Below are 27,404 nucleotides of genomic sequence, written 5' to 3' on the forward strand. Positions count from 1 at the left end.
TCATATAGGTTTTTCGGGGGGTTTTTGGATTCCTGGAGTCATCCAAAATTGTAATATCTTACTAATAAATAAACAATTAATTTTTATTTTATTTTATTAAAGTATACTTACACTTAAAATAAATAAAAAAAACTAATTTTTACTTGAAAATTTTAAAGCGTTTCTAAGTTAGGTGAATACCCAATATTAAATCATCTAATTTTAACTTTATTTTACATAAATAACGAATAATACTAAAAATAAATAAATTATATACTTTTTTTGTATTTCGGGTTCCTCAGGTTACTCCAGTTAGTAAAATCTTTATCCAATTCTCATCCAAAATAAATTCAGACTTTAAAATTTAAACCCAATCTTGTCTGATAATTCCAAGTACAAATTTTCAGGTGGGACTCGGGATTGTTCGCGTTAGGTCCACCCAAGTCCCAACCCTAATACAGATGAATGAAATCTGGTAAGAAATGATACAATTACTATAAAGTTGCAAGATTAAATTTTGCTCAATAATTTATAAGATCAAATGTTACTATTGTTATTTTTTGGGTACGATTTTACACTTTAGCACCCTAATGCCTTTACCCTTTTAGCACCCTAATGTCTTTCCTTTTAGGTCCTGAAATTTCCGACCTAAGTTTATAGGTTGTTGTGCATAATGAATCTTGATTTTTTTCCTGTTGAAATAGTTGTTACACTATAGATACCAAGAAGTCCTTGATTGGTGCATAAAAGTATAGCATTGAAATTTGAAGCTAGTGGCAGCAAGTCATTCAATATTTCTCTACTTCCGAGTCTCTGTGATACCATGGCTGTTAGTCCAATGACATACAATGGTAATGGAAAAATGGCCAAAAAGTTTTTGATGATGAGTCATTGCATATGCAGTCTAGGGCTAATCGATTTGTATTGTTTGAGTGTATATCATCAATCATTAATTTGGCATGCCCTAATTGATTTTGGACATCATAATAAAAAAAATAAAAATAAATAAATAAATCAGATGTATGAGCTCTTGCATTCTTTGTATAAAATACCATATGAACAACTATTATTAGCACTTCTTAATGAGTGCTATAAACTTGAATTTTCTCTGTTATATACACTTCCTTTGTGATTACCATTCAACTTCACAAGATATTCTACAACATCTCTCATGGATGGTCTAATATCCACCATCTGTTCAGTACATTGAATTGCCAAATCTAGCAGTTTCAGTGCCTTCCTTTGGTCATCTATATCCCAGAAACTGATTTCTTCATCAAGGAATGAAGAACAATCATCACTTTCCTGCAAATTTTTCCTAATCCAGGAGACAATGTCTAGGCCTCCATCGAAGCTGGGGTCTATAGGCAATCTCCGGCAAAGAAGCTCTAGCAAAATAACTCCATAGCTGTACACGTCGCATTTCTCTGTCAACTGGATTGAGTATCCATTTTCTGATTTGAAGACAACAAGAATAAGAAGGGAAAAAAAAAATGCAAGCATAAGAGTCAGATTAATCAAGTAAAAGGTATTTGCGTAGTAAAAAAAAAAAAAAAATGCAACCAACCTGGTGCAATGTAGCCTAGTGTGCCAACAATTGTGGACCTTGTTGAGCTTTCATTTGAATCACAAACTAATTTCGCCATTCCAAAATCCCCAATCTTTGGTTCCAATTCAGCATCCATCAAAATGTTATCTGATTTAACATCTCTATGAATGATCTGTGGCACACAGTCATGGTGAAGGTAGGAAAGGCCTTGTGCAATACCAAGAGCAATGTGATAACGAGATTCCCACTTCAAAACCATACGTGGTTTGTTCCGGTGTAGTACATCAAATAGAGTCCCCCCTGGCATGTACTCGGTGACAATGAAGCCATATCCATCTTTGATGCAATATCCTACCATTTTCAACACATTCCGGTGCCTGACCAAATTCGAAGTTCTCGTCTCAAGACTGAAGTTTGTCTCAGACAAATCCACCTTCTTGACAGCCCATTGTTTTCCGGATTTCACAGATTCTGTCCTATAAATTGTACCATGCCTGCCTCTCCCAATCACATACTTGTCATTCCAGCCTTCAGTTGCAAGCATTATATCTTCGAATTTCAAGTCCTCAGGTAAATCTTCAATTTTTGATTGACACACTTGAGGAAGACAATGCTGAGTGAGAAATCGACGTTTAAGGCCTCGAACCACTAATATGTAGATTGTCACACAAAGTAGTGCCACAGACAAAACCGCACCAATTATTACACCGGCTAAAATCTGGCCTTTTGGATGATATTTTTGAGCTTCCCCACAGTGACTAGCCTTAGTGCCTAACAAACAGAGTTCTTGATTTCCAAGTGAGGACCCTGGATGTGAACCTAATATTTTGATCCAAGCAGCTGGGATTTTGCCTGAGAGGTGATTAAATGATATGTTCACCAGAGAAAGGGTTATCATATTGTTCAATTCTGATGGTAGCGCACCTGAGAAACTATTGCTCGAGAGATCTAGAATCTCTAATTTGTCTAATTTTCCAAGGCATTTGGGAATTTCACCAGACAGCCTATTATTGCTCAAATTTAGAACTGAGTTGAAATTGTCAAGTTTGCTCAGGCTGCATGGAATAGGACCTTCCAGCATATTATTTCCAAGCTGCAATTCGAAGATATTTTGGTTGGAAGAGAAGGAGTCCGGAACAACTCCACTTATTTTGTTATCCTGAAGGAGGAGGCTTTCCAATTCTACAAAATTTGTGATATCTGAAGGAATACTACCAGAAAGATCATTATTGCTCAGGTCGAGTTTAGTCATTCTTGTGCAATGACTCAACTCTGATGGAATGCTGCCAGTCAGTCTATTCGAAGACAGTCTTAAAACCTGAAGATTCTGAAGCCTTCCAAGCTCGGTAGGTATAGAGCCTGATAGAATATTTTCCGAGAAATCAATCATTGTGAGGTTGCTCCAAGAACCAAAAAATGCCGGAATTGTTCCTTGGAACAAGTTTCCTCGAATGTTTAAGAAAGAAATTTCATTGCTCTCATCCAAATTACTTGGTATAGTCCCTTGCAGAAGATTATGACTAAGAACAACCCTTTTAAGAGACTTACATTTTCCAATTTCAATTGGAAAACTCCCATTAAAACGATTGTATCCAAGGGTCAGGACCAAAAGGTTGTTGCCAGTGCATATGCCAGAAGGAATCGATCCATAAAGGTGATTTCCAGTTAAATCCAGTTTAACAAAACCAGGAGAATTATTCTTTCCAAGCTCGGATGGCACCTCCCCAATCAAATCATTGTGAGCAAAAGAAAGGAATGTCAAGTTTGTCAAACGAGTAATTTCAGTTGGTATTCTGCCATTTATGCTATTGTTGTATAGAGCTAGCTCAACAAGGCTGCTCATATTCCCAATCTGTTGAGGGATGTGACCTTCAATATGATTGTTAAACACATAAAAAAATTGAAGACTCTGAAGCTCACAAATTTCCGGAGGAATTGCTCCTCCAATGAAGTTATGCTGAAGCCTGATTTCAATAAGGGAACTGCAATTCCCAAGCCCAGGAGGTAATGAGCCATTAAGCATGTTATCAAAGAGAAGCAGACTACTTAGGTTTTGCAGACTTCCAATTGACATTGGAATCTGACCCTCCAAGTTATTGCCTGACAAAGCAATAACAGCTAGTTGATGACAATGAGCAATTTTTTCGGATATAGTTCCGTCGAGCTTGTTTCCTGATAGAACAAGCTCTTGCAACTTCTCAAGACCCCATATAGTCTCAGGAACTTCCCCTTCAATATTGTTTTCATCAAGATAAAGAATTTCAAGTTGCAAGAGACTCTTGAAGATTTTTGGTGAAAGAATTCCTCCCAGATTATTATTAGATGCATAAAACACTGTGAGGTTGTGACAATTACCCAAACTAAGTGGTAAAGAACCAGAAAATGTGTTTTCATGAATCCATAAATCAGAAATTGAACACGAGGATGATAAACGAGGTAGAGGTCCAGTAAGATTATTTGTGTTCAAATACAGAAACCTCAAATTTGGCAGTGAAAAGAGTTCACTTGGAATCTCTCCACTCAAGAAATTGTTATATAACCCGAGATATTCAAGGTTGGTGCAGAGGCCTACCTCAGGAGGAATTGTGCCAGAGAGCAGATTATAACCCAAGTCGAGTTGTAGGAGCCTCTTCGAATGGAAAAGCTCAGAGGGGATCGATCCTGAAGGCCATTGTCGTTGAGGAGAACGGTATCGAGTCTGCTGCAGTTTCCAAGCAACGAAGGGATGCTACTGGTGAAATTGTTGGCACTAAGATCGAGGGAGAGCAACCGCTGAAGATGGCAGAGATGGGAAATGGAGTAGTTTAAGATTCCTGAGAGGCCAAAACTCGAGAGGTTTAAGGACTTGATATTGAAATTGTTGTTGGAGTGGCAAGAAACTCCTGGCCATTGGCAATGCTGAGAAGGTGAAATGGATTGATTCCATGGCAGGAGAAGCTGAGAAGGTTTTGGCAGACTGTCGCGGAATTTGAGGAGAGAAATTGCAGGTTGAGGCAGTGAGATTGATGAAACTGAAAAGAGGTTGAGAGAGAGAAGAACAAAATTGAGGAATAGCAAGAACATGGTATAGCCTCATATGTTTCTGTTTTTTCAAATGGAATTGGATGATCGTCCTTATAGTTGCTATGCGTGGATTGAAACCATGAACTGAGGGCTGTTTTTGGTGCTTTTAGTGCTGTCTGCCAAATGCTAATGTCTTTTTAACTGTTTTATTTGAGTCTGTGGGGGATGTTTGGGGAGTTGGTAGGAAATGGCATAGTTGTAAAGAAACAGTGTCCAATATGTGCAGTTTGGATGTTTATGCAACTTTTGTTTTTAGAATGTAATTTTGATTAACTTTGATTCAAAGATAAGTATTAATAATGGGTTTGGCCAACATGGGTAGATTCCAATAAAGAAGTACTGTCAACACACTTTTAAATTTTTTTAGTATTTGTTTGGCAACTTTTTATTAGAAATGTAAAGAAAGAAGGCATGAAAGACGTGGGTTAAAATGCATACGCCACATGATGTGCTAATGCTTTGTCATGGGATCTACAATCAGCCAATACCATCAAAAAATCACTTGACACCTTATCTTCCCTTTCTGGCCTTAAACCTAACCCCAGTAAAAGTAACTATATTTTAGTGGAGTTCCTGTAACCACTAAGGGCAACCACTAATACTAAAAAAAGTGCCAAGAATCTTGGTATCCCACTTATTACATCTAAGCTTTCTGCAGCTGATTTTCAATGGTTGGTGGACAAAATGATGGGGAAAATTTCAAACTGGACTACAAGAGCTTTATCTTTTGCTGGAAGACTCCAGCTGATCCAAGCTACATTGGACAAATCTTCTTATTCTCCCTGCAAAGGTGTGCACACTGATCAACAATGTTCTTCAAAAGTTCCTGTGGGTTGGTCCTTCAATGTCTAAGTTTGGGGCCAAAGTTCAATGGGACAATGTTTGTGCACCTAAACAGGTTGGGGACTAGGAATCCCTGATATCAGTTTATGGAACAGAGCTGCCATCATCAGACATTTGTGGACTATCTGCTCAACTGAGACAAATAGCTTATGGAAGGAGTGGACATGCAAATATCTCATCAAGAATAGAAGCACTTGGGAAGTTAAAATCCTGAATGACTGCTCTTGGTTTTGGAGGAAGCTGCTTCAAAACAGACACCTTGCTCAGACTTTTGTCAAACACAAGGTGAACAATGGAACTTCTACAATGATCTTCTTCGACAATTGGCTACCTTGTGGCCCATTATTTCAGGTATTAAACTCTAACTCTAGACAAGGATGGCAATGAAACAAATATGTGAAAGTCTCTCTTGTTATCTCTAATAACCAATGGAATTCGCCTCGGTATATCTTGAACCTCATAACACCCTACGTGTTATGTTGTGTTGCCAACCTTTCAGTGTAGCCGATAGTGTGTAATGCATGATATAATGATCATTGTTCAGGTAGGCTTGGTGGTCTTTTGTCTTTTGAATGCCTTGGACTTACCCAATAAAAATAGTAGATTGGTTTAACTTCCACCACTTGTACTTTGTGTCTGTATGATCTTGGTTGAGTCAAACAACAACATTTTTAACCGTTCCACATCAAATTAAAAGATCAGTGTAACGACCCTAAACTGATACCATTTAAAAAAAATTCGGCATGACCCCTCCTAAAAATGGGTCTACCACAACCTATTTAAAAACATTTTTTAACCTGTCCTAGCACAATAAATATAAAATATATATTCCAGCATCCCTTTCATCCATTCATCATACCTTAATTTAATGCATTTCATAGTGGTACAACCACGTACTATATCATTCAGATAACATAATTACAGTCCCAAAATACAAGATTAATTTCAATGCCCATATTTTACAACTTTTAGACAGCTCCTACAAAAGTTACGGCCCATAGGTACGATTATAATATTAAAAGTCCATAAGTCGTTGTACAAAATACATTATGCTTAGTCTTACAAAAATAGTGAGGCCCAAGTACAAGAATAACAAAATAAGTTCCTAATCCATACTAAGTCTGTGGTAAAATGTCATCCGTCACTTCTTTCCCGTTTCCTGAAAAAAATTATTAAATAATAGAGTGAGCATAAAGCTCAGTAGGTGACACTTAAGACATAATTCTTGTGTCCTTGTGAATCCAAACAAAGCATAGGCCAATGGGAAATAGGGATCATGCAATATAGGGAATTAAAACAATATGTACGTCAATTCCAATTATAAACCATGTAGTGCAATGAAATGCAATGCATGCTAATGTCACTCCCCATTTTCATTCATAAAACCATCATTTTCTAATGTTAATACAGCCCGCCCTTTGGTAACCCCGCCGCGACACGAGAAGAGGATTGGCTACCGTCCCTAGACCTTTGGTAACCCCGCAGTGTCATCGAAAGGCCCGAATAGCTCAACCACGCTAGGGGGACTCCCTAGTCCCCTCTAAACTATATTAACCTCCGGCCCGTTGGTAACCCCGCAGCGACCGAGTTTATCAAAACTATTTCACAAAACTCTTCTCCCAAAATTTCCCCCATTTTCATTTCAAGACAAATTCTCCCATTTCATGCATCCCAATGACATGTGCATGGATGTACATATAATCTCAATATTATGACAATGGGAAATTTGGCACAATCTAAATAAACATGTTCTCATAAGTCATTTTCAGCATGTTAACACATGGTGAGCATGATAAAACAACATCTAAACATACTTTACACATGAAACAAGTCATATTCAAGATCTTGAAAATTCTTAAAACATCATTCATACAATCATAGATACAATTAACTCCCAATTAAACATGTTTGACACAACAAGGAGGTGTAATTCACAATAGAACAAGAAATGAGTGAATTAAGATGCCCCTACCTCAAAATGAGCAAAATCCCTAGAAATGGGTTCTTAAATTCAAGCTCCCAAAGAGGACCAAAAGCTGAAATTTCTGGTACTAATACGTAGAACTCGTCGTGCTTGTCGTTTTGCCTCAAACGGCACTCAATTCCGATAAGAAATGAAGAAGGAATCAAGATCCCAAGTTTGGTTCTAAAAAGAAAAGAAAAAAGAAGAAAATGAGAGAGAAGAGAGAGTTCAGCGGGGAGAGAGAAAGATGGAGCAAAAAAAAAAAAAAAAATGGTCTCTAGATCTTTTGTGGTGTGAGTGGCGGGTCCCGCTACTAGCTTTTTTTTTTTTGCTTTATCTTTATGCTTCAATTATCTCTACCACACAAATAATAATACACATCACCATAAAATTGTCACATAATTCACATAAATTAAAATGTGAAAATGTAACAGGACCCAACCACAATCCTGGACGAAAAGAGAGAGGACGAAAATACCCTTGTCTTCACAAATTTCCAGAAAAATGGAAAATGTTGAAAATTGGAAATATTACAATCTCCCCAACTTAAAAGGATTTCGTCCTCGAAATCAAACCATACATGGGGAAGAAAACAACTCTGGGTACCTGGAGCGAACCTCCTGTTCGAGCTCCCAAGTGGCCTCCTCGACTCCGTGGCGTCTCCGAAGGACTTTCACCATTGGTATCGTCTTGTTCCTCAACACCTTTTGTTGTGTGTCAAGAATCTGAACTGGTCCTTCCTCGTAGGAAACATCCTCATCAATGTTTACATCAACCCAACTCAAAATGTGAGATGGATTTGGCTCGTATTTCCGTAACATCGATACATGGAAAACATTGTAGACTCTATCCAACTGTGGTGGCAAAGCAAGTCTATAGACAACCTCTCCTATACGGTCTAAAATCTCAAATGGTCCAATGAATTGTGGCAACAACTTGCCATTTTCATCAATCCTTTCCATGGAGAAATCCGAAGAAAAACGTGGTCTCCCACCTCAAAGGATAACGGCCGTCTTCGCTTATCCACATAACTCTTCTGTCGGCTCTGAGCTGTAAGTAGCCTCTGTCTAATCAGCTTAATCTTCTCAGTAGTCTCGAGTACTATGTCGGGTCCTAAGGCGGCGGTCTCACCCACCTCAGTCCAACAAACAGGAGACCTACAAGGTCTACCATACAACGCCTCAAATAGAGCCATCTGAATGCTCGCCTGATAATTGTTGTTGTAGGCAAACTCAATAAGTGGAAGGTGATCCTCCCAACTACCACCCAAGTCAAGCACACATGCTCGAAGCATATCCTCCAAAATCTGGATAGTTCGCTCCGACTGACCGTCTGTCTGTAGATGGAATGCCGTACTAAAATGCAACGCTGAACCAAACGCTGTTTGAAGTCCTTCCCAGAACTTCGAAGTGAACTTAGCATCTCTATCTGACACAATGGTTACAGGAACTCCATGTAACCTTACAATCTCTTTCACATAAAGTACACTAAGCTTCTCCGCATCATCTGTTGCCTTAATAGGCAAAAAGTGAGCCGTCTTGGTCATCTGTCAATGATGACCCATACGGCCTCATTGCCCCTCCGTGACCTTGGAAGACCTGTTACAAAATTCATACCAATATGCTCCCATTTCCATTGCGCTACAGGTAATGGTTGCAACAAACCAGCTGGTCTCTGATGCTCGGCCTTCACCTGCTGACAGGTAAGGCATATAGCCATAAACTGTGTAACATCTTTCTTCATCCCTTTCCACTAATACTGACGTCTCAAATTGTGATACATCTTGGTACCACCTGGATGAATTGCAAAGCGGGAAGTGTGAAACTCCCGTAGGACGTCCTCACGACAACATGTGGGAACTACCAACAAACCCCTGAACCGTAGACCCGCATCTGCATGTAAGGCCCAATCTTTCACTGTTTCACCACTGGAGATCAAAGCGTGAATGGCATCTAAATTAAAGTCCTGTCTCTGTGACTCAATCACTCGTACAACAAGAGTAGGTTGATCCACAAGATTAAATAAGAACGCCGACTCACTGCAAACATCATCATCAAAATACTGTAATCCCATCTCTGCCAGATCCTTAAGCATCTTCCACTTCTGAATAGCCAAACTAGCCAAAGTTCCACGAGATTTCCGGCTTAAGGCATTAGCTACCACATTTGCCTTACCTAGATGATACTGCAAATCAAAGTTGTAATCTTCCAAGTACTCAACCCATCGTCTCTGTCTATTGTTCAAGTCCTTTTGGGAGAAAACGTATTTGAAACTTTTATGATCCGAGAACACCTCGAATCTCTCACCATACAAATAGTGTCTCCAACACTTCAGAGCAAACACGACTGCCGCCAATTCCAAATCATGAGTAGGGTAGTTGTACTCATGAGTCTTCAATTGTCGTGACCCATAAGCTACTACTCTACCATCCTACATCAATACACATCCCAAGCCATCACGTGAAGCATCACAATAGATTACATAACCCAAGCCACGCTTGGGTATCACCAACACTGGAGCTATAGTCAATCTTGTCTTAAACTCCTGAAAAGATGACTCACAAGCTTCATTCCACGCAAACTTGATCCCTTTCCGGGTCAAACGAGTTATAGACGCTGCCAAACGGGAGAAATCTTTCATAAATCTCCGATAGTAACCCGCTAAACCAAGAAAACTACGGATCTCAAAAACATTATTGGGTTGCTCCCAATTCAAAACTGTTTCAACCTTTGATGGATCAACTGACACTCCACCTTCCGAAACAACATGTCCCAAAAATTTCACCTCCTGTAGCCAAAACTCACATTTCTCATATTTGGCATACAATCGGTGCTCCCGCAAAATCTGTAATACAATACTCAAATAGACCTCGTGCTCCTCTCGAGATCGTGAATACACAAGAATGTCATCCACGAAAACTATCACAAACTGGTCCAAGTAATCGTGAAAGACGCGGTTCATTAAGTCCATGAATGCCGCTGGTGCATTAGTCAAGCCAAAAGGCATAACAAGGAACTCATAGTGTCCATACCGTGTACGGAATGCTGTCTTCGGGATATCCTCATCCCTAACCCACAACTGATAGTAGCTAGACCTCAAGTCAATCTTCGAAAAACAACTGGCTCCCCTCAACTGATCAAATAAATCATCTATCATTGGCAAAGGATACTTGTTCTTGATGGTGGCACGATTTAACTTCCGGTAATCAATACACAACCTTAAAGAACCATCATTTTTCTTAGCAAACAAAACCGGTGCGCCCCACAGTGACACACTTGGTCTGATAAAACCTTTCATCCTCAAGTCATCAAGCTGCCTCTTCAATTCTTCCAATTCAACTGGTGCCATACAATATGGTGTCATAGAAATCGGTGCGGTACGAGGCATCAAATCTATAGTGAACTCCACTTCTCGGTGTGGAAGCAACTCCGTCAAATCTTCTGGAAAAACATCCAAAAAGTCACAAACAATCGCCGGATGAACTTCTCCCACGACATCATCTTCTTCGGCTAGAAGACTAGTCGAGAAATAATCACCACGACTCCGTCTACAAATTCCATACGACGATGACGGTTGGGAATCACTCCGATCTCCAATGAAAAAGAAACAATCTCCGTCCGGAGTACAAATCGTGACTCTTCCTCTAAAACAGTTAATCGTCGCCCGAAAGAACGTTAACCAATCCATCCCAAGGATGACATCAAAGCTAGTCATCTCCAGGAGGAGAAAATCCGTCCGACTATCACAATGGAACAATCCCGCACAACTCGGCTCAAGGATACTGAAACCCCAACTGGTGTGTCAACACATAACGCCCGCTCCAAGAAACTAACCTCTAACTCCGATGCAAGTGCAAATGAGGATGAAATGAAGGAATGAGATGCACCAGAGTCAAAAAGAATGCGAGCCCAAGAACAAAACACTGGAAAGATACCTTGGAGAACTGACGGTCCAGAAGATGTATCAGCTGGTGCAAATGCAAAGACACGTCCCCGTGGTGCTTGTGCCTGAGAACTGCCACCCTGAACACCAGACTGCTGCACTGACATGGTAGGAACATCCTTCCTAACTGGTCGTGAACCCTGAGAAGACAAGGCAGACTGTGGTGGAGGTGGCGATCTGAAACCTGACTGAACTGTAGCCGACTGTGACGGCCTCTGTCGTGACCCCCTGCCACTACCAGTACCTACTCCCTGACTTGGGCAATCTCGAATCAAGTGACCCTGCTGGACATACCCATTACAAACCCTCGGAGCTGAAGAAACTGAAGATGATCTCATAGGACAACTGGACTTGTAATGCCCAGGCTGCTGACATTGATAACAAATAACTCCACCCTTATCAGATCCAACTGGCATAGGAGTAGTAGGAACAGATCATGTAGATTGTTGCCCCTGAAACTGAAATGAACCACCCTTGTTCTTCTTCTAAGAAGATCCTTCTGAGGATGGCCCTGCACCCCTCTTCTGCTTCCACTGTTCTCTTATTGCATCCTTATCTCTGTTATCCGCTTTTAACATTAAAGCCCTTTCCACTGCTTCAGAATATACCTTGATGAACTGTGCTGTTAACAACGGTCTCATTCTGTCATTAAGACCGGTGACAAACTTCCGAGTCTTGTTAGCCTCGTCCTTCACCGTTTCTGGAGCAAAAAGAGAAAGTGAGGTGAACTTATTCTTATACTCAGTCACTGACATGTTCCCCTGAATAAGGTTATGAAACTGATTTTGTAACTCCCATCTTTTCGAAAGTGGAAAATACTTCTCATAGAACAGTTCCTTGAACCTGTCCCAACGCATCTCCTCAATCTTGGTGACCGACTTCCACCAAACCTTGGCATCCTTAGAAAACTTGTAATTTGCCAGAATGATCTTCAAGTAATCCTCCATCACATCCACTGATATCAACTGAGTCTCAACTTGGTCAAGGTAGTCGTCTGCTACCATCGGATCCGCACCGCCTTCGAACATAATCGGCATCAACTGAGAAAACCCCTTAATGATTTTAAGTCGCTTTTGAGCTTGCGTCTCCTTAACTGGAACTGTGGGTTGTGGTACCTGACCGGTCCTTTACAAGGGTTGCGATACCAAGTCAAGCTTGAAGAGTTGTGTGAGAATTTAAGAGGTGGCCAAGTTTTACATTTATAGAAAGCCACTACTACCTTTCTCTATATAAAATATAGATAGGGTGAGTAGGGATCGTCCCAAGGGATTATACGTATTGGAATTTCAACTTCGACTCTAGCGTACCAAATGATTGCAAAAGAGAATTGGGTTGGTTGATTACTTCTAGAAAAGAATTAATTAAAATGCAATTAAAATAAAACTAAGTAGAGATAGGGATTTAAGAGATGAGAAGAGAGGACTTAGGGTGTTGGAATCACCACTAAGCTTGTGTAATTAACCACTTGTTTTCCATTAATGGGGAATACATTGTTGTGAACAAAATTGGTTCGACTAGCAAAAGTGACTCAACAAGTGTATAATGTCTAAACAACATGTGAAAGGCCACAATATATCTATTGGAAGAGGAATATATTGTCTAGACAACATGTGAAGAGAACAAAATATCAAATCAAGTCATTAAACATTTCATTATGCTCATAGTCCAAATAATTCGCAAGGATGACTTAGTTAAACATGTATTGTCTAAACATCATGTGAGAGGCCACAATATATCTATTGGGACAGGAATAAATTGTCTAAACACATGTGAAAGATACAACATATCATAACTAGTCATTAATCCTTCATTAAGCTCAAAATTCCATTACACCACAATATTAGAGCATATGATTCTTGCATTCAAAAGCATGGAACATCAAAGAACAAGCATGAATTGTATCCCCCATCTAACACTACACTACAACTACACTACTAGCATGAAAATAAACTAAGAGAGAGGTATAATCCATCAAAGAATAGGTATGAACCATCAAAAGACATAACAAGAGCATTCCATTAAGCACTAATGTCTAGCCATCACTAGATTCTCAATCAACCACACATAGACATGCAATTAATATAGAAAAACTAGTGTAGAGATCAATTCCCCAAATAATCACACATAAGATAACATGTAATTAAAATAGAGAATCAATGGAAGAATTAACCCATATGAATCATGTGAGACATAATTCCTAATTTAATCACACATAGACATGTAAATAAACTAGAGAATTAATAGGAAGAATTAGACCATGGAAATCATAGAAATATACCAAGATTCATGAAATTCACAAGGCTAGAACACTAATCACAACAATATATATAAAAATCCCCAAAAATAGAAATACAAGGGTTTAGATTACACAAGACTTAGGGCTCATCCAAGCCCTAAGTGTAGATCTAGTCAATCATGGAGGAGGTGGATGTAGTCATGAAATCAAGCTCCAAACATGGCTCCATCTTCTTCTTCCTCTTCTTCTTCTTCTTCTTTGAAGCTCTAGAGATGGAGAGATAGTGGATTTAGAGATGTGTTCTTGAGATGTGCCTCCACTTCTCTCTTTTCTTCTAACCCTAATCTCTAACTTTTCTAGAGAGAGAAATAAAAATTACAATGTAGAAAAAATAATGATAAAAAGCCTCAAGAATCCTCCTTTACAAATGGGTCACTTCCCTTTATATAGAAGGTCCTTTTCTTAGCCACTAAGTCTGGAATATATGCCCAAAAATATCTAATCCCGTACTATATGGTGGGTGACAACTCGCGCGCGCACGGAAAAGTGACAGCTCGCTGCCAGCAAAGTTCGATCGATCCAACTTTTTTCGATCGATCGAACTTATTTTTCGATCGATCCAACTTTTCTGATCGATCCAACTAAAAGTTCGATCGATCCAACTTTTTCTGCGATCCATCCAACTTTTCAGCTTTTCAGTATCAGCTTCTTTTTGTTCCAAATCAGCCTCTTTTTGCTCCGGATCATCGCTAAGACTTAGTTTGACTCCAAAAAGGCCTTAAGAACTCATTTTTAGCCCATTTTAACATTATTGACCTGAAATAGACAAAAACACAAATAAGTACTAAAACGGGTAAATAAGATAGATAAAGGTCCTAGAATACTCAAGCTTAAGGGGTTTAAATGTGTACTTTTCAGTGCCGGTTGCGGATTAGCAACGATTACGGCTCCCAAGGCACCTTGCAACAACTGGTTCAACACCTGTCCCGCTGAACCTTCACCCACTTCTACGGGTGCTTCAACGTTTTCTCTTCTTGTAATACCCCTAATTTTAAAAGGATAGTCTCGGTATTTATTTATTTGTTTTAATTGTATTTTTAATTATTTAATTGATTATTTGACTAATTGCTTATATGTTTAATTGAATTAGATATTACTTAATTATTTGATTATGTGTCTATGTATTATTTGTATTTGTCTATGTGTTAATTATTTAATTAGATTATGTACTTAAATGGTGATTAATTATAAATTAAATGTTTTCTTTTCTTTTATTATTTTATTTTATTTTTCTTTTATAGTTATGGTTAGTAGTAATGGGCCAACCAATTGGGTCCCATGGACTACTTGGATAGAAGGTTGGATGTGTATGGATTATTACCCATGGATAGTTGTGTATGTATATATATAGATATATATTATATGCATATATAAAAAGGAAAGTAATTTATTAATTACTTTTATGGTAACTTGGGTAATAATATTTAGTTTGATGTATATGTTTTATATTTAAGTAATAAAAATATACGTAGATTTAATACGTATTATATTTTAAGCTATTTTATAATATTATGGTAACTTAAGTATTATTGGATAATCCATTAATAAATAATGGAATGTGTATAATTTATTTATTTAATAAACATATACATAAATAATATACGTAACATATTTTACTTACCTTTTTAATATATATAAAAGGGAAAGTAATTTATTAATTATTTTATGGTAACTTGGATAGTAATATTTAATCTGATTTATATGCTTTATATTTAAATAATAAAAATATACATAGATTTGATACGTGTTATATTTTAAGTTACTTTATAATATTATGATAACTCAAGTCAGTGACGGACCCAGAAAATTATGTCAGGGGGGGCGTCCTTTTAATAACAATTTTTTTTTTTTTTTAATAATTAAGCAAATTCATTAAAGGCGTTCAAAAGGGGAACGCGTCCCAAAAACAACAAAAGGATCCCATTGAACACATTTACAATTCAGATCATCATAATAAGCAAAAATATTTTTTTTGTTCATTGAATCATTGAGCACATTCACAATTGTCCCCGACGACTTTTCATATTTTGAAAACGTTGTATGATAACTTCATTATCCATGCCACTAGATATCTCCTTTTCAATATATACTATCAAGCTATCACTCATCCATTCATCTCCCATTTTGTTGCGCAATCGGTTCTTTACGATATTCATAGCAGAAAATGCCCTCTCTACACTAGCAGTTGCAACTGGTAGGATCAACGCTAATGTCACAAGCAAATAAACTAGTGAATGTACCTTGTCTCTTTTGGTTTCCACCATTTTTTTCGCAAGGTCACCAATCCCTTTTAATCCTTCAAACTCGCAATTAGAACGCATATCCGCAATATAATTCTCAAGTTGATCACTAAGTCTCATGAGAGCATGTGAAGAAAATTCTTTGGGATAAAATTGAGCAAGGCGGATTAGTTTTTGCTTTTCAAAAGCACAAAATGAATCATCCGGACACAAACAAGCCACACAAAGCAACAACTCGGAACTCATTTCAGAAAAACGACTAGTTAACTCTTGAAGTTGCATATCTATGATGGAATAAAACAAATCAACACGATAATGATGCAAGTTTGACTTGTCATGAGCTTTACGTCGTAGTCTTCCTCGAGGTAGAAATGTATCATCCATATTAGGAATAGGAATGTCATGTTTCACACAAAAAGAAGAAACTTCGTTGAGTAAAGAATCCCATCCACTTTCCCTCATCCTTTGTAATTGGACCTTACTTAATTTGACCAAGGACATAGTAACCACAATATCTTGATCTTTCCTTTGAAGTGCCTTTGACAAATCATTTGTAATTCCCAAAACAGCTCTCATCAAATGCAAACAAAATATGAAGTTAAAGGATTGTATAAATTCCAATAAAAGATTTACTTCAAACTTTTTTTCTGATGACCCATCCTCTGCAAGTGTCTCAAGTACAGTAACAATAGCTGAAAACATAATAGTCACGCTAATCAAAGTGTCATAATGTGAACCCCAACGTGTATCATTAGCTCGTTTAAGAGAAGTGTTTTGATTTAGGCCTTGCCCACTTGAAAGCTCACCATTGTTAAGTGCCTCGGTAACTATAGAAGCTTGCTTCTCTCGAAGAATATCACAACGTTTACATGAACCACCAACTATATTTATAAGATTAGCAACAAAAGTGAAGAGAGAAACAATATCCTCATGTTTTTTTGCCATACCCACGAGAGCCAATTGGAGTTGATGGGCAAAACAATGAATGTAAAAAGCACATTCATTCTCCTTCAAGATGAGAGTTTTGAGACCATTGAACTGACCTCGCATATTACTAGCCCCATCATAACCTTGCCCTCGTAATCTAGAAATGCTCAACCCATGTCTAGAAAATAAAGCATCAATCGCCTTCTTGAGTGAGATGGAAGTGGTATCAGAAACATGCACTAGACCCACAAAACGTTCAACTACATGCCCATTCTTGTCCACATACCGTAAAACACAAGCCATTTGCTCCTTTGTTGATATGTCCCGAGATTCATCAATTAGAATAGAAAAAAAAGCATCACCAATATCTCCGATAATAACATTGAGAGTCTCCAATGCAATGGCATTAACAATGTCCTTTTGGATCTTAGGTGCCGTTAATTTGTGATTTTCAGGAGCATTTTGCAATGTAACCGCATTAATGTCTTCATTATGATTCGCAAGAAATCGCAATGTCTCGAGAAAATTCCCTTGGTTGCTTGAATCCTCAGTTTCATCGTCACCACGAAATGCAAGACCTTGTCGCAAAAGATGTCGAACACAATCAATTGATGCAATCAATCGTGTTCGATATGCAATTCGTGTCTTCTCTGATTGCTTGAAGAAAATTGATTGAATGTGTTGTTTTTGTTTCATTAATGCTTGGCACATACTCGAACATTGGTTGTGGGCACTTTTTGGACCTCCAATGTGGCTTTGTAGTTTTTCCAAACCCTTCTTCCAATTAGAAAATCCTTCACTCACGAAGGTATCACCACCCGATTGTTCTCCGATTTTTGGTTTAAAAAGATAACAACATAGACAATATGCTTCATCTTTATCTTTGCTATATTCTAACCAAGTAGAAAAGGCATCAAACCATGCCGGGTTGAATCGTCGTAAGCATTGCCCATAACTCTTATAAGGAAAATGATATTTTTTAGGTTGGCAAGGACCCTTTAGTAAATATGCTCTCCGAATTTGATCTCGAATATCGGGATGGTAATTCAATATCGGAGTTCGTAGTCCAGGATCTGCAGCTAGATCCTCAAGGTTGATCTCTACATCACTTATCTTTGAAGAGCCATCATCTCTTCTTAGAGATGGTGGCAACCCTCTTGTCACAAATTTGTCCATTACTGATCAATTTCCTATAGAGAGTGACGACATTTTAGTTTGGTTTCTTAGTGATCAATTTCCCATCAACAAAATAAACACATTCAAAAATTGCATATTATAATAGATTGTGCGCCTGTGTTGTTGTGCATTATAATAAAATAAAAATAAAAAAAGAAATTAAACATTTAGAAATTGCATATGCATTGTTATTAGAAAAAATAAACCAAAGGGAGTACCTATACAAAAGAACTTAATCTTGTAAGTTGCAACACTGAACACTCCCAGACTCCCAGTATCATTTAATGCCTCCTCAATTGAAAATACAAAGCAACTAAGTTTTGTATACATGTATGTGTGTATATATTCAAATGGAGTAGAAAAATTAATGAAATATAAATTTTATTAATTTCTTATAAGATAGAATTGCAAGAGGTTGGGAGCTAATAAAAGAAATTACATTAAATGAAAGTAAATGAAATTAATTAAAGGTGCAATTAATGGACTAAAGTTAAGGTACAAATAAAATAAAAGAAAGCTAGATAGTAAAAAGCAAGGCATGAAAAAATGTAAATAAAGCATAAAACTAGACAGACTGAAATGTAAATGTGTCATGTGACTCATGTGTGTGTCGTCCAGAGAGAGAGAGAAAGCCCATTAAAGACTGATATTTCCAGGGAAAAAAAAATTATAAAGACTGATATATAATTATAAGGCAATAAAATCATGTACTCTCTCTCAGTCTCTAATCCTGTGTATTCTGTTTCATAGTCTACATATGCATTGCCTATCTGAACAATTCAACACATTCATGGATGTTAGTTTTCTTCCCACATTGATTGACACACAAACTTATGTACATATAACATAGTTTACATAATATTTTGTTAGCCAGTTGAGACTTACAGCTATTCCTTTTAAGTTAATGACGGTCTGACTCTCTCTATATATTATTATTATTATTAAAGTAAAAAGTATATAAACACTAATTTCATTGTGGCTTCTTGAGACGGTGGGTGCTCATAATGTATTATTTTGATTTATTATATAAAAGTAATTTATAAAAAAATTAAAGTGAACACAACAGATCTTCTTCGATTCTTGAATCTTCATTATATATATTTCTTTGTTGTTGTATTAGCAATTAACACATTAATTAGTCAATTAATTGTTTCAAGACGAGAAAGAGCATGAAAAGGCACATAAGTTACATAACCTAAATCACACTAACAAAATCAAGAACGATTAAGCAGTAAACAACATACGAATTTAGATTACAGGCTGAAAACGAATGATCAATTCTCATTTTAAACAGAAATCTAACACATAAATGATAAATCAACAACCAAAATCGAGCAAATAATCAGTTCTTGAGATTTGAGAACCAATAAAAAAAGAAGAAGATCAGTTGAAATACCTTCGATTTGCAGTGTAAAAGTTGAGAGATCAGAGACCAAAGTTGTGGAATAATAGCAGTGAAGACTGAAGAGAGAAGCGACCGGATAAGGGCTAGGCGAGGTCCCGAGGATGAAAGAGAAGCTCTGACAACGAGAAGAAAAGGTCGATGGAGAAAAGGTCGATGGGCCAGTATATATTTTGGGAACTTAATAATGGGGGTATTTGTGAAATTTCAGGGGGGGCATGATATATATTCTAAAAAAAAGTGTAATATATAATAGGAAAAAAAAAAATTTCAGAGGGGGCATTCGCCCCCCCTGGTCTACAGGCAGGTCCGTGCCTGGATGAAAGAGAAGCTCTGACAACGAGAAGAAAAGGTCGATGGAGAAAAGGTCGATGGGCCAGTATATATTTTGGGAACTTAATAATGGGGGTATTTGTGAAATTTCAGGGGGGGCATGATATATATTCTAAAAAAAAGTGTAATATATAATAGGAAAAAAAAAAAATTTCAGAGGGGGCATTCGCCCCCCCTGGTCTACAGGCAGGTCCGTGCCTGACTCAAGTATTATTAGATAATTCATTAATAAATAATGGGATGTGTATAATTTATTTATTTAATAAAGCTATACATAAATTATATACGTAACATATTTTAGTTACCTTTTTAATATATATATATATATATAATTTTTAAGTTGACTTGGATTTAGAAAAGGGTTAGGGTTATTTTATTTAGCCTATAAATATATAGTTATAAGTTGTAAAAAGGAGTTAGAGATATTCACGTGATATATTCTAGAGAGAGAGAGAATTAGAGAGGGAAGGAGGAAAATTAAGGAAGGAATGAAGAGAAAAACCATGTAAAGAGAAGATCAAGGAAGAAGAAGTGTAACTTTCGATCCGAAAGTTTAAAGCAAGTTCTTCTTCTATCTCTTTCCCTTTGATTCGTGTTTCTATGCATGCCTAGGAAATTCCAGGATTTATTAAACACATAAAATTAAATAATTATGCATGTTTAATTGGATTAGAATATAGGTTTTATGAAATTGGTTCATATCTGTTCTTGAATTTAAATTAATTGCCTTAGGATTATGTAACTTGAATTTATTACCTGATTGATTTTTTTTTAGTACTTATTTAATTACTTTATTTAATTAATGTACTGTTTTCTTTATGGTAACTTGGGGGTTTTATTTTACACGGATGTCGCCGACATAGTTAGGGAATGGATGTTAGGGTTTTGTTTTCATGTTGGTAAACGAATTAGAATTAGGTTAAGATTTTGGGTTCTATAAATATATAGTTTAATGTGGGTTTAGGGTTTTATAAAAGTACACAAAGTTCTTCTCACGTACCTAAGAAACAAAGAGAAAATACAGAGTGCAATAGTGAGGAATTGTAGGAAAACAGAGAGTAGACCTTTGAGGATTTATAGTGAGGTTCAAGGGGAAAACGGGGTTGTTTCTGGATTGAACCAAGAGCGCCGGAGGTGTAGAACAGTAGTCGACAACGTTGACGGAGAACTCATAGACGGTGGTTTAAGTTTCAAATCTGAAATTCAAGGCAAGTCTCTGTTCTATTCTTTCCCCTTAATTCGTGTTCTGTGCATGCCTGGTTAGACTTCAGGGTTTTAATAAAAGATAAAATGGATTGACACAAACATAATAACATGTTTTCCATGCAGATATGAATTTATTTGATCTCAGTGAGTTAACTGTTTTGCATACTGGTTGATTTTCTGCTATTTGTGTCTTTTACGTTTAAGCCTATTTTATTGAGATTAGTAATATGATTGGATGCCTGTAATAACCCTAGTTTTCAAAAGGATAAGATTGGAATTTAAATTTGTTTCTATGTGTCAAATTGTTTATTGAATAGTGGTTTATTTTATTTTACTTAAATGAATTATTATTATTTTTTTTATTGTTTGTATTTTGTTTTAATTATTGTATTTAAATTGTGTGGTTTGTTTAATGATGTTATTTAAGTGTATTTTATTTCTTTTAATTGAACTACTTGTTTTAATTGTTTTAAATGGTTTACTGGTTTATTTAATGGAATTAATTCGGTTACATTAGTATTTATAATTGTAATATTAAATTAGGGTTTTAGTTTTATGGATCACGTTTTTGGCCGACTAGGGTTTTAGTTGGGTTTTCGGTTTTCATTACATGTAGACTTAGGGTTTATATTTGTCTATATATATATTGTTATAAGTTTACAAAGGGGTTTGGAGAACTCTGTTTGCGTACAGAGACATAGAGAAACAGAGAGAGTTTAGTTAGGATTTCGGCTATGAACCAAAGCTGAATCAAGGAGAGGAAAAAGGAGTGCTGCTCGTGGGTTGAACCTAGGGCAACAAAGGAGTGGACGACACTCAAGGGGTTGCCGGAAAGTCTAGACAAAGGATGGTTAAAAGTTTCAAACTGAAACCTTAAGAGGCAAGTTCTTTCCTTTCTCTCTCCTGTTACCTGTGTTCTATGCATCCTTAGACTGTCTCTAGGGTTTAATTAATCAGTAACTGGGATTTATATGTTTACAATATGCTATATTGATGATCTGAAAGTGTTGAATTAAATTCTATTACAGTTAGTGCATGTTTAGTTCAGTTCGTTTCTTTAAGCATGCTAAATTGGTATTGTTATTGGTTATTGTAATTGCTTCTAATCACTGTAAAAAAACCATGGGGATGATACTGGGATTAGATAAGACTCCTAAGTTTAGTATAGAAGAAGAACATAAGAGGTGGAAGCGACCGAAGACGAGGCAAAATGCCGTAGAAGTTGCAGAAGTGCAGACGACTCTCAAATGAGTGAGAGCCGGCTCTCCAAAGGAGAGAGCCGGCTCTAAGGCAAGGAGAGCTGGCTCCCCTTGTGGGAGAGCCGGCTCCCTCTTGTGGGGAGCCGGCTCCATGCAAAAAATGCACCTATAGGTGCAGTTCTGAGGTTTTTTTGAATTTTTGGGGCTGTGGGGCAAATCTGGAATTGTAATTGGGCTTCTTTATAATTTTAAATAACATGTTTAAGTCCCAGGATGGTTAGTTTATTCAATTAAGCTAAATTGACATCATGAAATTTAAATCGCTTAATTGTATGTTGTCCATGGAAGTGAAGGATTTAACTGTAGGTTGCTGTTCTAGCAAATATTACGGGTTGGTATGATTATACTCTAAATGTAATTTAGTATAATATGCTCTGTTAGGTATCGGATTTGTAATATATCAATCCCTGGGTTGTTAGTTATTTAATCGCATACTATAACCGGATAGGGAATATTTAACTGCTTGTTGTGAGTCTAGCAAGTTAAAGAATTGGTAAGATTGTACGCAAATATAACTGAATGTAATATGCGTGGTTGGTTTTCTAGTTTAAATTATATTATTCTCGAATTTATAAATTGACACTTTACTATTGATAATGTTGTCAACTGCTGGACTGTATTAGGGGTTAGTTGAACTTTAAGTTAGATAAATTAAAGTATCAATGACATGGATGGATTCTGGATTTTAACTTGATGAAACATTAAACTTTTTCTCGTTAATTACATGGATGGATTCTAGATTTTAACTAGATGAAACATTAAACTTTGTCTCGTTAATTACATGGACGGCTTCTGGATTTTAACTTGACAAATTAGTAAACTTTGTCTTGATTAATGACATGGATGGATTTTGGATTTTTAGTTAGTAACTTGTTTAAACTCTGTGTTTATCAACTATATGGATACTGTGAACTTTATTTGATGTACTACTTATAATGTTGCATCATGTACGGATCATTTGCATATATGCACCGGTATGAGACGGTGGCATACGGAGGGATGGATTAGGTCACAACGCTAATTCCTACCCATTCATACATACGGAATGGATTAACTAAAACAGTTAAATCCTACATGGTTTCATGTCCTGTCAACTAAAACAGTTGAACGACATACTGGATGGTTGTTTATATTTCTGCGTTAGGATGGATAGGGTTTTAACTAAAACGTTTAAATCCTGATTATATGTTGTGTCTTGACCAATGAACTATTGACCGGCACAACATTGTATTTGGAATGAACTTATATATATAATTGGAGTAGGGATTTAATTAAAACATTTAAATCCTAATTTTATGTCATGTCATGGCAACGAATCAGTTGAGCGGCACTACATTGGTTTGGATGGGAATTTATATATATAAATTATGATACCGCGATTTGAGCTTGAGTCTCATAGTCGACGGTTAAGGTGCGTATATGCAGTAGGATGCGTAGCTAGCTATGTTGGTTGAGGTATACCCTGTTAGGCTTAGGTAGTCATGCCCACTCAGGTGCGTATTGCATGTTACATTCTATTTAGGTTGAGACCCTCAGCATAGTTAGTGAGAGTCCTGTAGTGTGGATATATATTTATCTATTACGGACTATATAAATATGTTTGAGACGTCTAGGATGTATCTGCGTATCAGGTCTCTGTTTGGATTATAGTTAGGATAGAACTTGTTCGTGGGCCTGACCCACTATTATTTTTCAGGTAACGGACGGTTCCAAGTCTTAGAGCTTGTTCGTGCTGAGCAGAGACGACTACTTATTCTACCGACGATGTAGGGGGGGTTCTTCATGGTTTAGCAGTGGACTTCTTTTTAGTTGTTCGCTTTCCAGTATTGGCTTTTGATTAGGGGTCCACCAGATGGATTCCCGAGTTGTATTATAATTAGAGAAGTTGGATGTAACAGACTAGTTCTTATTTATAAGATTTATTCTGAAGTTTTTAATAAAGGATTTTCATTTAGTTTCTTTCCAGCGAATTTTATTTACTCATGTTTATCTTAATTATATTCTGTGTTCGATTATTACTAATTTGATTGATATCCTCGGGTAATCGGGCGTGGGCCTGGCCAACCCGCATCCGGAAATCTGGGGGTATCACAATGCCTTACAATTATTCTGAGAATGAGTTTAATCCCTAGAACAAGATTTTAAAATAGTTTTGAGTTTTACTAAATAAATCTGTTGTAAGTTGTCTAAAGTTACTATCAGAAATTATGTAATCGTTGCTGTAAGACTTGTGTCTAGTTCAGATCGTGGTTGCATATCAATGGGTTAAGATTACCCTAGAACTAAGATTGAACCCTAGAACAACCATTAAGAACCTTACAGAGGTCTGGAAAACACCGCAGTCGAAGAAGAAGCAGCAGAACGGACGACGGCAACTAAGGGGAGGACAGCAGGCTCTAAGAAGAGGAGGAGCCGGCTCTTTCTACCTTAGTGCCGGCTCCAAAGTAAGGTGGAGCCGGCTCTAGCATCTAGGAGCCGGCTCCTAGATTAGTTGAGCAGGCTCTTTTGAAAAAATAGAGCAGGCTCTTTGTTTTGAATGAGCCTGCTCTCAGTTGAATGCACCAAATTTTGTTTCTGTGCACTGTTTGGTCTGTATAGGTTCTTGGAATTTTGTTTAGGCTGTTTTAAATTGTTGTTGGGTTTGGAATAAACCCGTTATACTATGGAAAATATTAATCCATGATTGGGTTAAGAATTGGAGCAAATTAAATTTAAGAAAAATCGGGAGCTGCTAACTGTTTTGAACATTCAAACCATTTATTGGAACTTGGAATTTTTCTGGTATATATAATTTATGGTTTAATTATATCTAAACAGAAGTATAAGAATAGTAAGTGCTTGTAACCATCGATTCTTGATTTGGAATTAGTTGATATATATTTCTTTTATAAATTCTGTTCAATTTAAGGAGTTTATGGAGGATTGGATTACTACGCCGTGTATTAGCATTTTAAATGATTAAAATGTGATGGTTAGATTCTGTAATAATTCATATTGACTTGTTATAGGTATTAAATGATAATTATGCATATAATGGATTATGGTTGATTTGTATCTAATACTGTTTCCGTCAACTGGGTTAGCTGGAGGGGTTATTTGTACAGTCTCTTCATATATGTAAAGAATTGTAATGAGATATCTAAATGTTATATTGGATGCATAAATTGGTTGTATACGTGCTAAACTATATTTATGCTTATTCTGGGATGTGGTTAATAAATAATTGTACTGTGTTAATAACTACGTGAACTAGAGGATTGTATGTACCGATATGGAACGGTGACATACTAGGTATGGATTAGTTCAAACACTAGATCCTACCTAATTTGGATTGAATTGGATTAACCATAAAAAGGTTAAGTCCCACTTATATGGATGTATATGAACCGGTATGGGACGGTGTCATATTAGGAATGGCTTAGTTCAAAACACTAAGACCTACCTATATTGGGAATGGATTAGTTCAAAACACTAAGTCCGACCCAATTTGGATTCAGGTATGGATTAACCATAAAGGTTAAGTCCATCACCTACATGTGTCATATCAATTGTGAATTGAATGATCTACTATGGTTTCCGAATGGATTTATTATATAGATATCAGACCACTACACAGATGGATGATATTCTGTATTAGGAGGAGTACGGACTTTATATATTTATTATATGTGCCATGGTATGAGCTTGAGTCTCAGGACCATGGTAGGTCTAGGTACTCATGCCCACCTTAGGGTGCGTATTTGCATGTTACCTTCTATTCAGGCTGAGACAGACCTACTGGACTAACGAGCGTCTTATAGTGTGTACTATATATATATATATGGACTACTCTAGATATTGTTGAGTCTTTCTAGGATGTATCTGCGTATCGGATTACTGTTTGGATCGTAATAGATCAGGACTTGCATGTGGGCATGACCCACTCTATTATTTTTTCAGGTGTTCGACAGTACCAGTCTTAGAGCTGGATCGTGTTGATGCAGATACAAACACTCACTCTTCCGGTTACATAGGATTTCCTTTCTATTTTAAATTTTGGATTTTAATTCTGTAAATTTATTTAAGGATTTGGGATTAGGGGTCCACTAGGTGGATTCCCGAGTTGTATGGTTTTAAATCATATTAATTTATTTATTTCAAGTTTGAGAATTCTTATGTTAGATTTTTTTCAGCGTATTATTAATTTGTTCTTGATTCAGTTTTATTTCTGCTTGTTTACATATTAATTGTTTGGTATCCCTCGGATCTGTGCTCGGACTTGATCACCCGTGGCTCTAGAATCGAGGGGTATCACAAATAGCTTATGAAAGGAGTGGACATGCAAATATCTCATCAAGAATAGAAGCATTTGGGAAGTTAAAATCCTGAATGACTGCTCATAGTTTTGGAGGAAGCTACTTCAAAATAGACAACTTGCTCAGCATTTTGTCAAACACAAGGTGAACAATGAAACTTCTACAATGATCTTCTTCGACAATTGGCTACCATGTGGCCAATTATTTCAGGGCAACAATGCAACAAACATATGAAAGTCTTTCATGTTATCTCTAATAACCAATGGAATTGGCCATGGCATATCTCAAACCTCATAACACCCCACTGCGATATTCAAAACCTTCCCCCCACCCCCCAAACCAAGCCCATGATGACATTGTTCAATTGACTCCATCCCCCACTAAGGCCTACTCCCTCAAACACACACTCAAAGCCCTCTCACCAACAGCTATCAAGGTCCATTGGCACAAATTAGTCTGGTTCTCTCCATCGATTCCCAAACTCTATTTTTGTTTATGGTTAGCTACACAAGCCTGTTATGGACTACAGAATGCAACCAAATGTATGCATTTTATGCGTAAGAGGAGCGGAAAGCCATGATCATATCTTCCTGCATTGCCCCTTCTCAAGATTCATTTGGCAGAAAATGTAAGACAAATGTGGATTTTATACATGCCCGAATTCATGGAATGATTTCCTAGTATGGGCATCTTCAAATTGGAGACAGAAATTAAAATCAAGTAGAGTTCTGATTTGGAAGCTTACCTTGGCAAGCTTTGTATACCATGGTTAGATGGAAAGAAATGGTTGAATCTTCAGGAACAAATCTAACCATCCGGCCAAGATATGGAAATGCCCATACGCAGAGACAATTGCCGATGAATGGAACCTCCCTTCCTCATTCTTTGAACCCTCCCACGCCAATCCTTTATTCTCCTTTACCCAGAGCTA

At 37.0% G+C, this 27,404-nt stretch overlaps 3 protein-coding genes across 3 annotated transcripts; all 3 read right to left on the reverse strand.

Moving 5' to 3' along the window:
- Positions 1-789: 789 nt before the first annotated feature.
- On the reverse strand, positions 790-4,783 carry LOC132312806 (receptor-like protein kinase). The gene is made up of 2 exons (XM_059811320.1): positions 1,547-4,783; positions 790-1,433 (listed from the first exon to the last, which is right to left on the reverse strand). Exons 1-2 carry the CDS (start codon positions 3,600-3,602, stop codon positions 1,069-1,071), a joined length of 2,421 nt encoding a protein of 806 aa, XP_059667303.1. The 5' UTR covers positions 3,603-4,783; the 3' UTR covers positions 790-1,068.
- A 7,041-nt stretch (positions 4,784-11,824) lies between these two features.
- LOC132314567 (uncharacterized) lies at positions 11,825-12,376 on the reverse strand. Its single transcript, XM_059813412.1, has one exon. The coding sequence runs from the start codon at positions 12,374-12,376 to the stop codon at positions 11,825-11,827; it is 552 nt and encodes a 183-aa protein (XP_059669395.1).
- A 3,060-nt stretch (positions 12,377-15,436) lies between these two features.
- LOC132314568 (uncharacterized) lies at positions 15,437-17,498 on the reverse strand. The gene has a single exon (XM_059813413.1). It carries the CDS (start codon positions 17,496-17,498, stop codon positions 15,633-15,635), a length of 1,866 nt encoding a protein of 621 aa, XP_059669396.1. The 3' UTR covers positions 15,437-15,632.
- Positions 17,499-27,404: the final 9,906 nt, after the last annotated feature.

Source organism: Cornus florida, unplaced genomic scaffold (genome assembly GCF_030987335.1).
Source record: "Cornus florida cultivar Cherokee Brave unplaced genomic scaffold, ASM3098733v1 CherokeeBrave_3.0.0_Hap2_Chr06, whole genome shotgun sequence".
NCBI lineage: Eukaryota > Viridiplantae > Streptophyta > Magnoliopsida > Cornales > Cornaceae > Cornus > Cornus florida.

What these genes read in the sequence shown, in the direction of transcription:
- LOC132312806 (XM_059811320.1), bottom strand. Translation starts at nt 3,602, where the DNA reads ATGTCAATTGGAAGTCTGCAAAACCTAAGTAGTCTGCTTCTCTTTGAT. An exon ending in ACTAGGCTACATTGCACCAG is followed by an intron (nt 1,434 to 1,546) that starts GTTGGTTGCATT and finishes TCTTCAAATCAG; the next exon opens with AAAATGGATACTCAATCCAG.
- LOC132314567 (XM_059813412.1), bottom strand. Translation starts at nt 12,376, where the DNA reads ATGCCGATTATGTTCGAAGGCGGTGCGGATCCGATGGTAGCAGACGAC.
- LOC132314568 (XM_059813413.1), bottom strand. Translation starts at nt 17,498, where the DNA reads ATGAAACAAAAACAACACATTCAATCAATTTTCTTCAAGCAATCAGAG.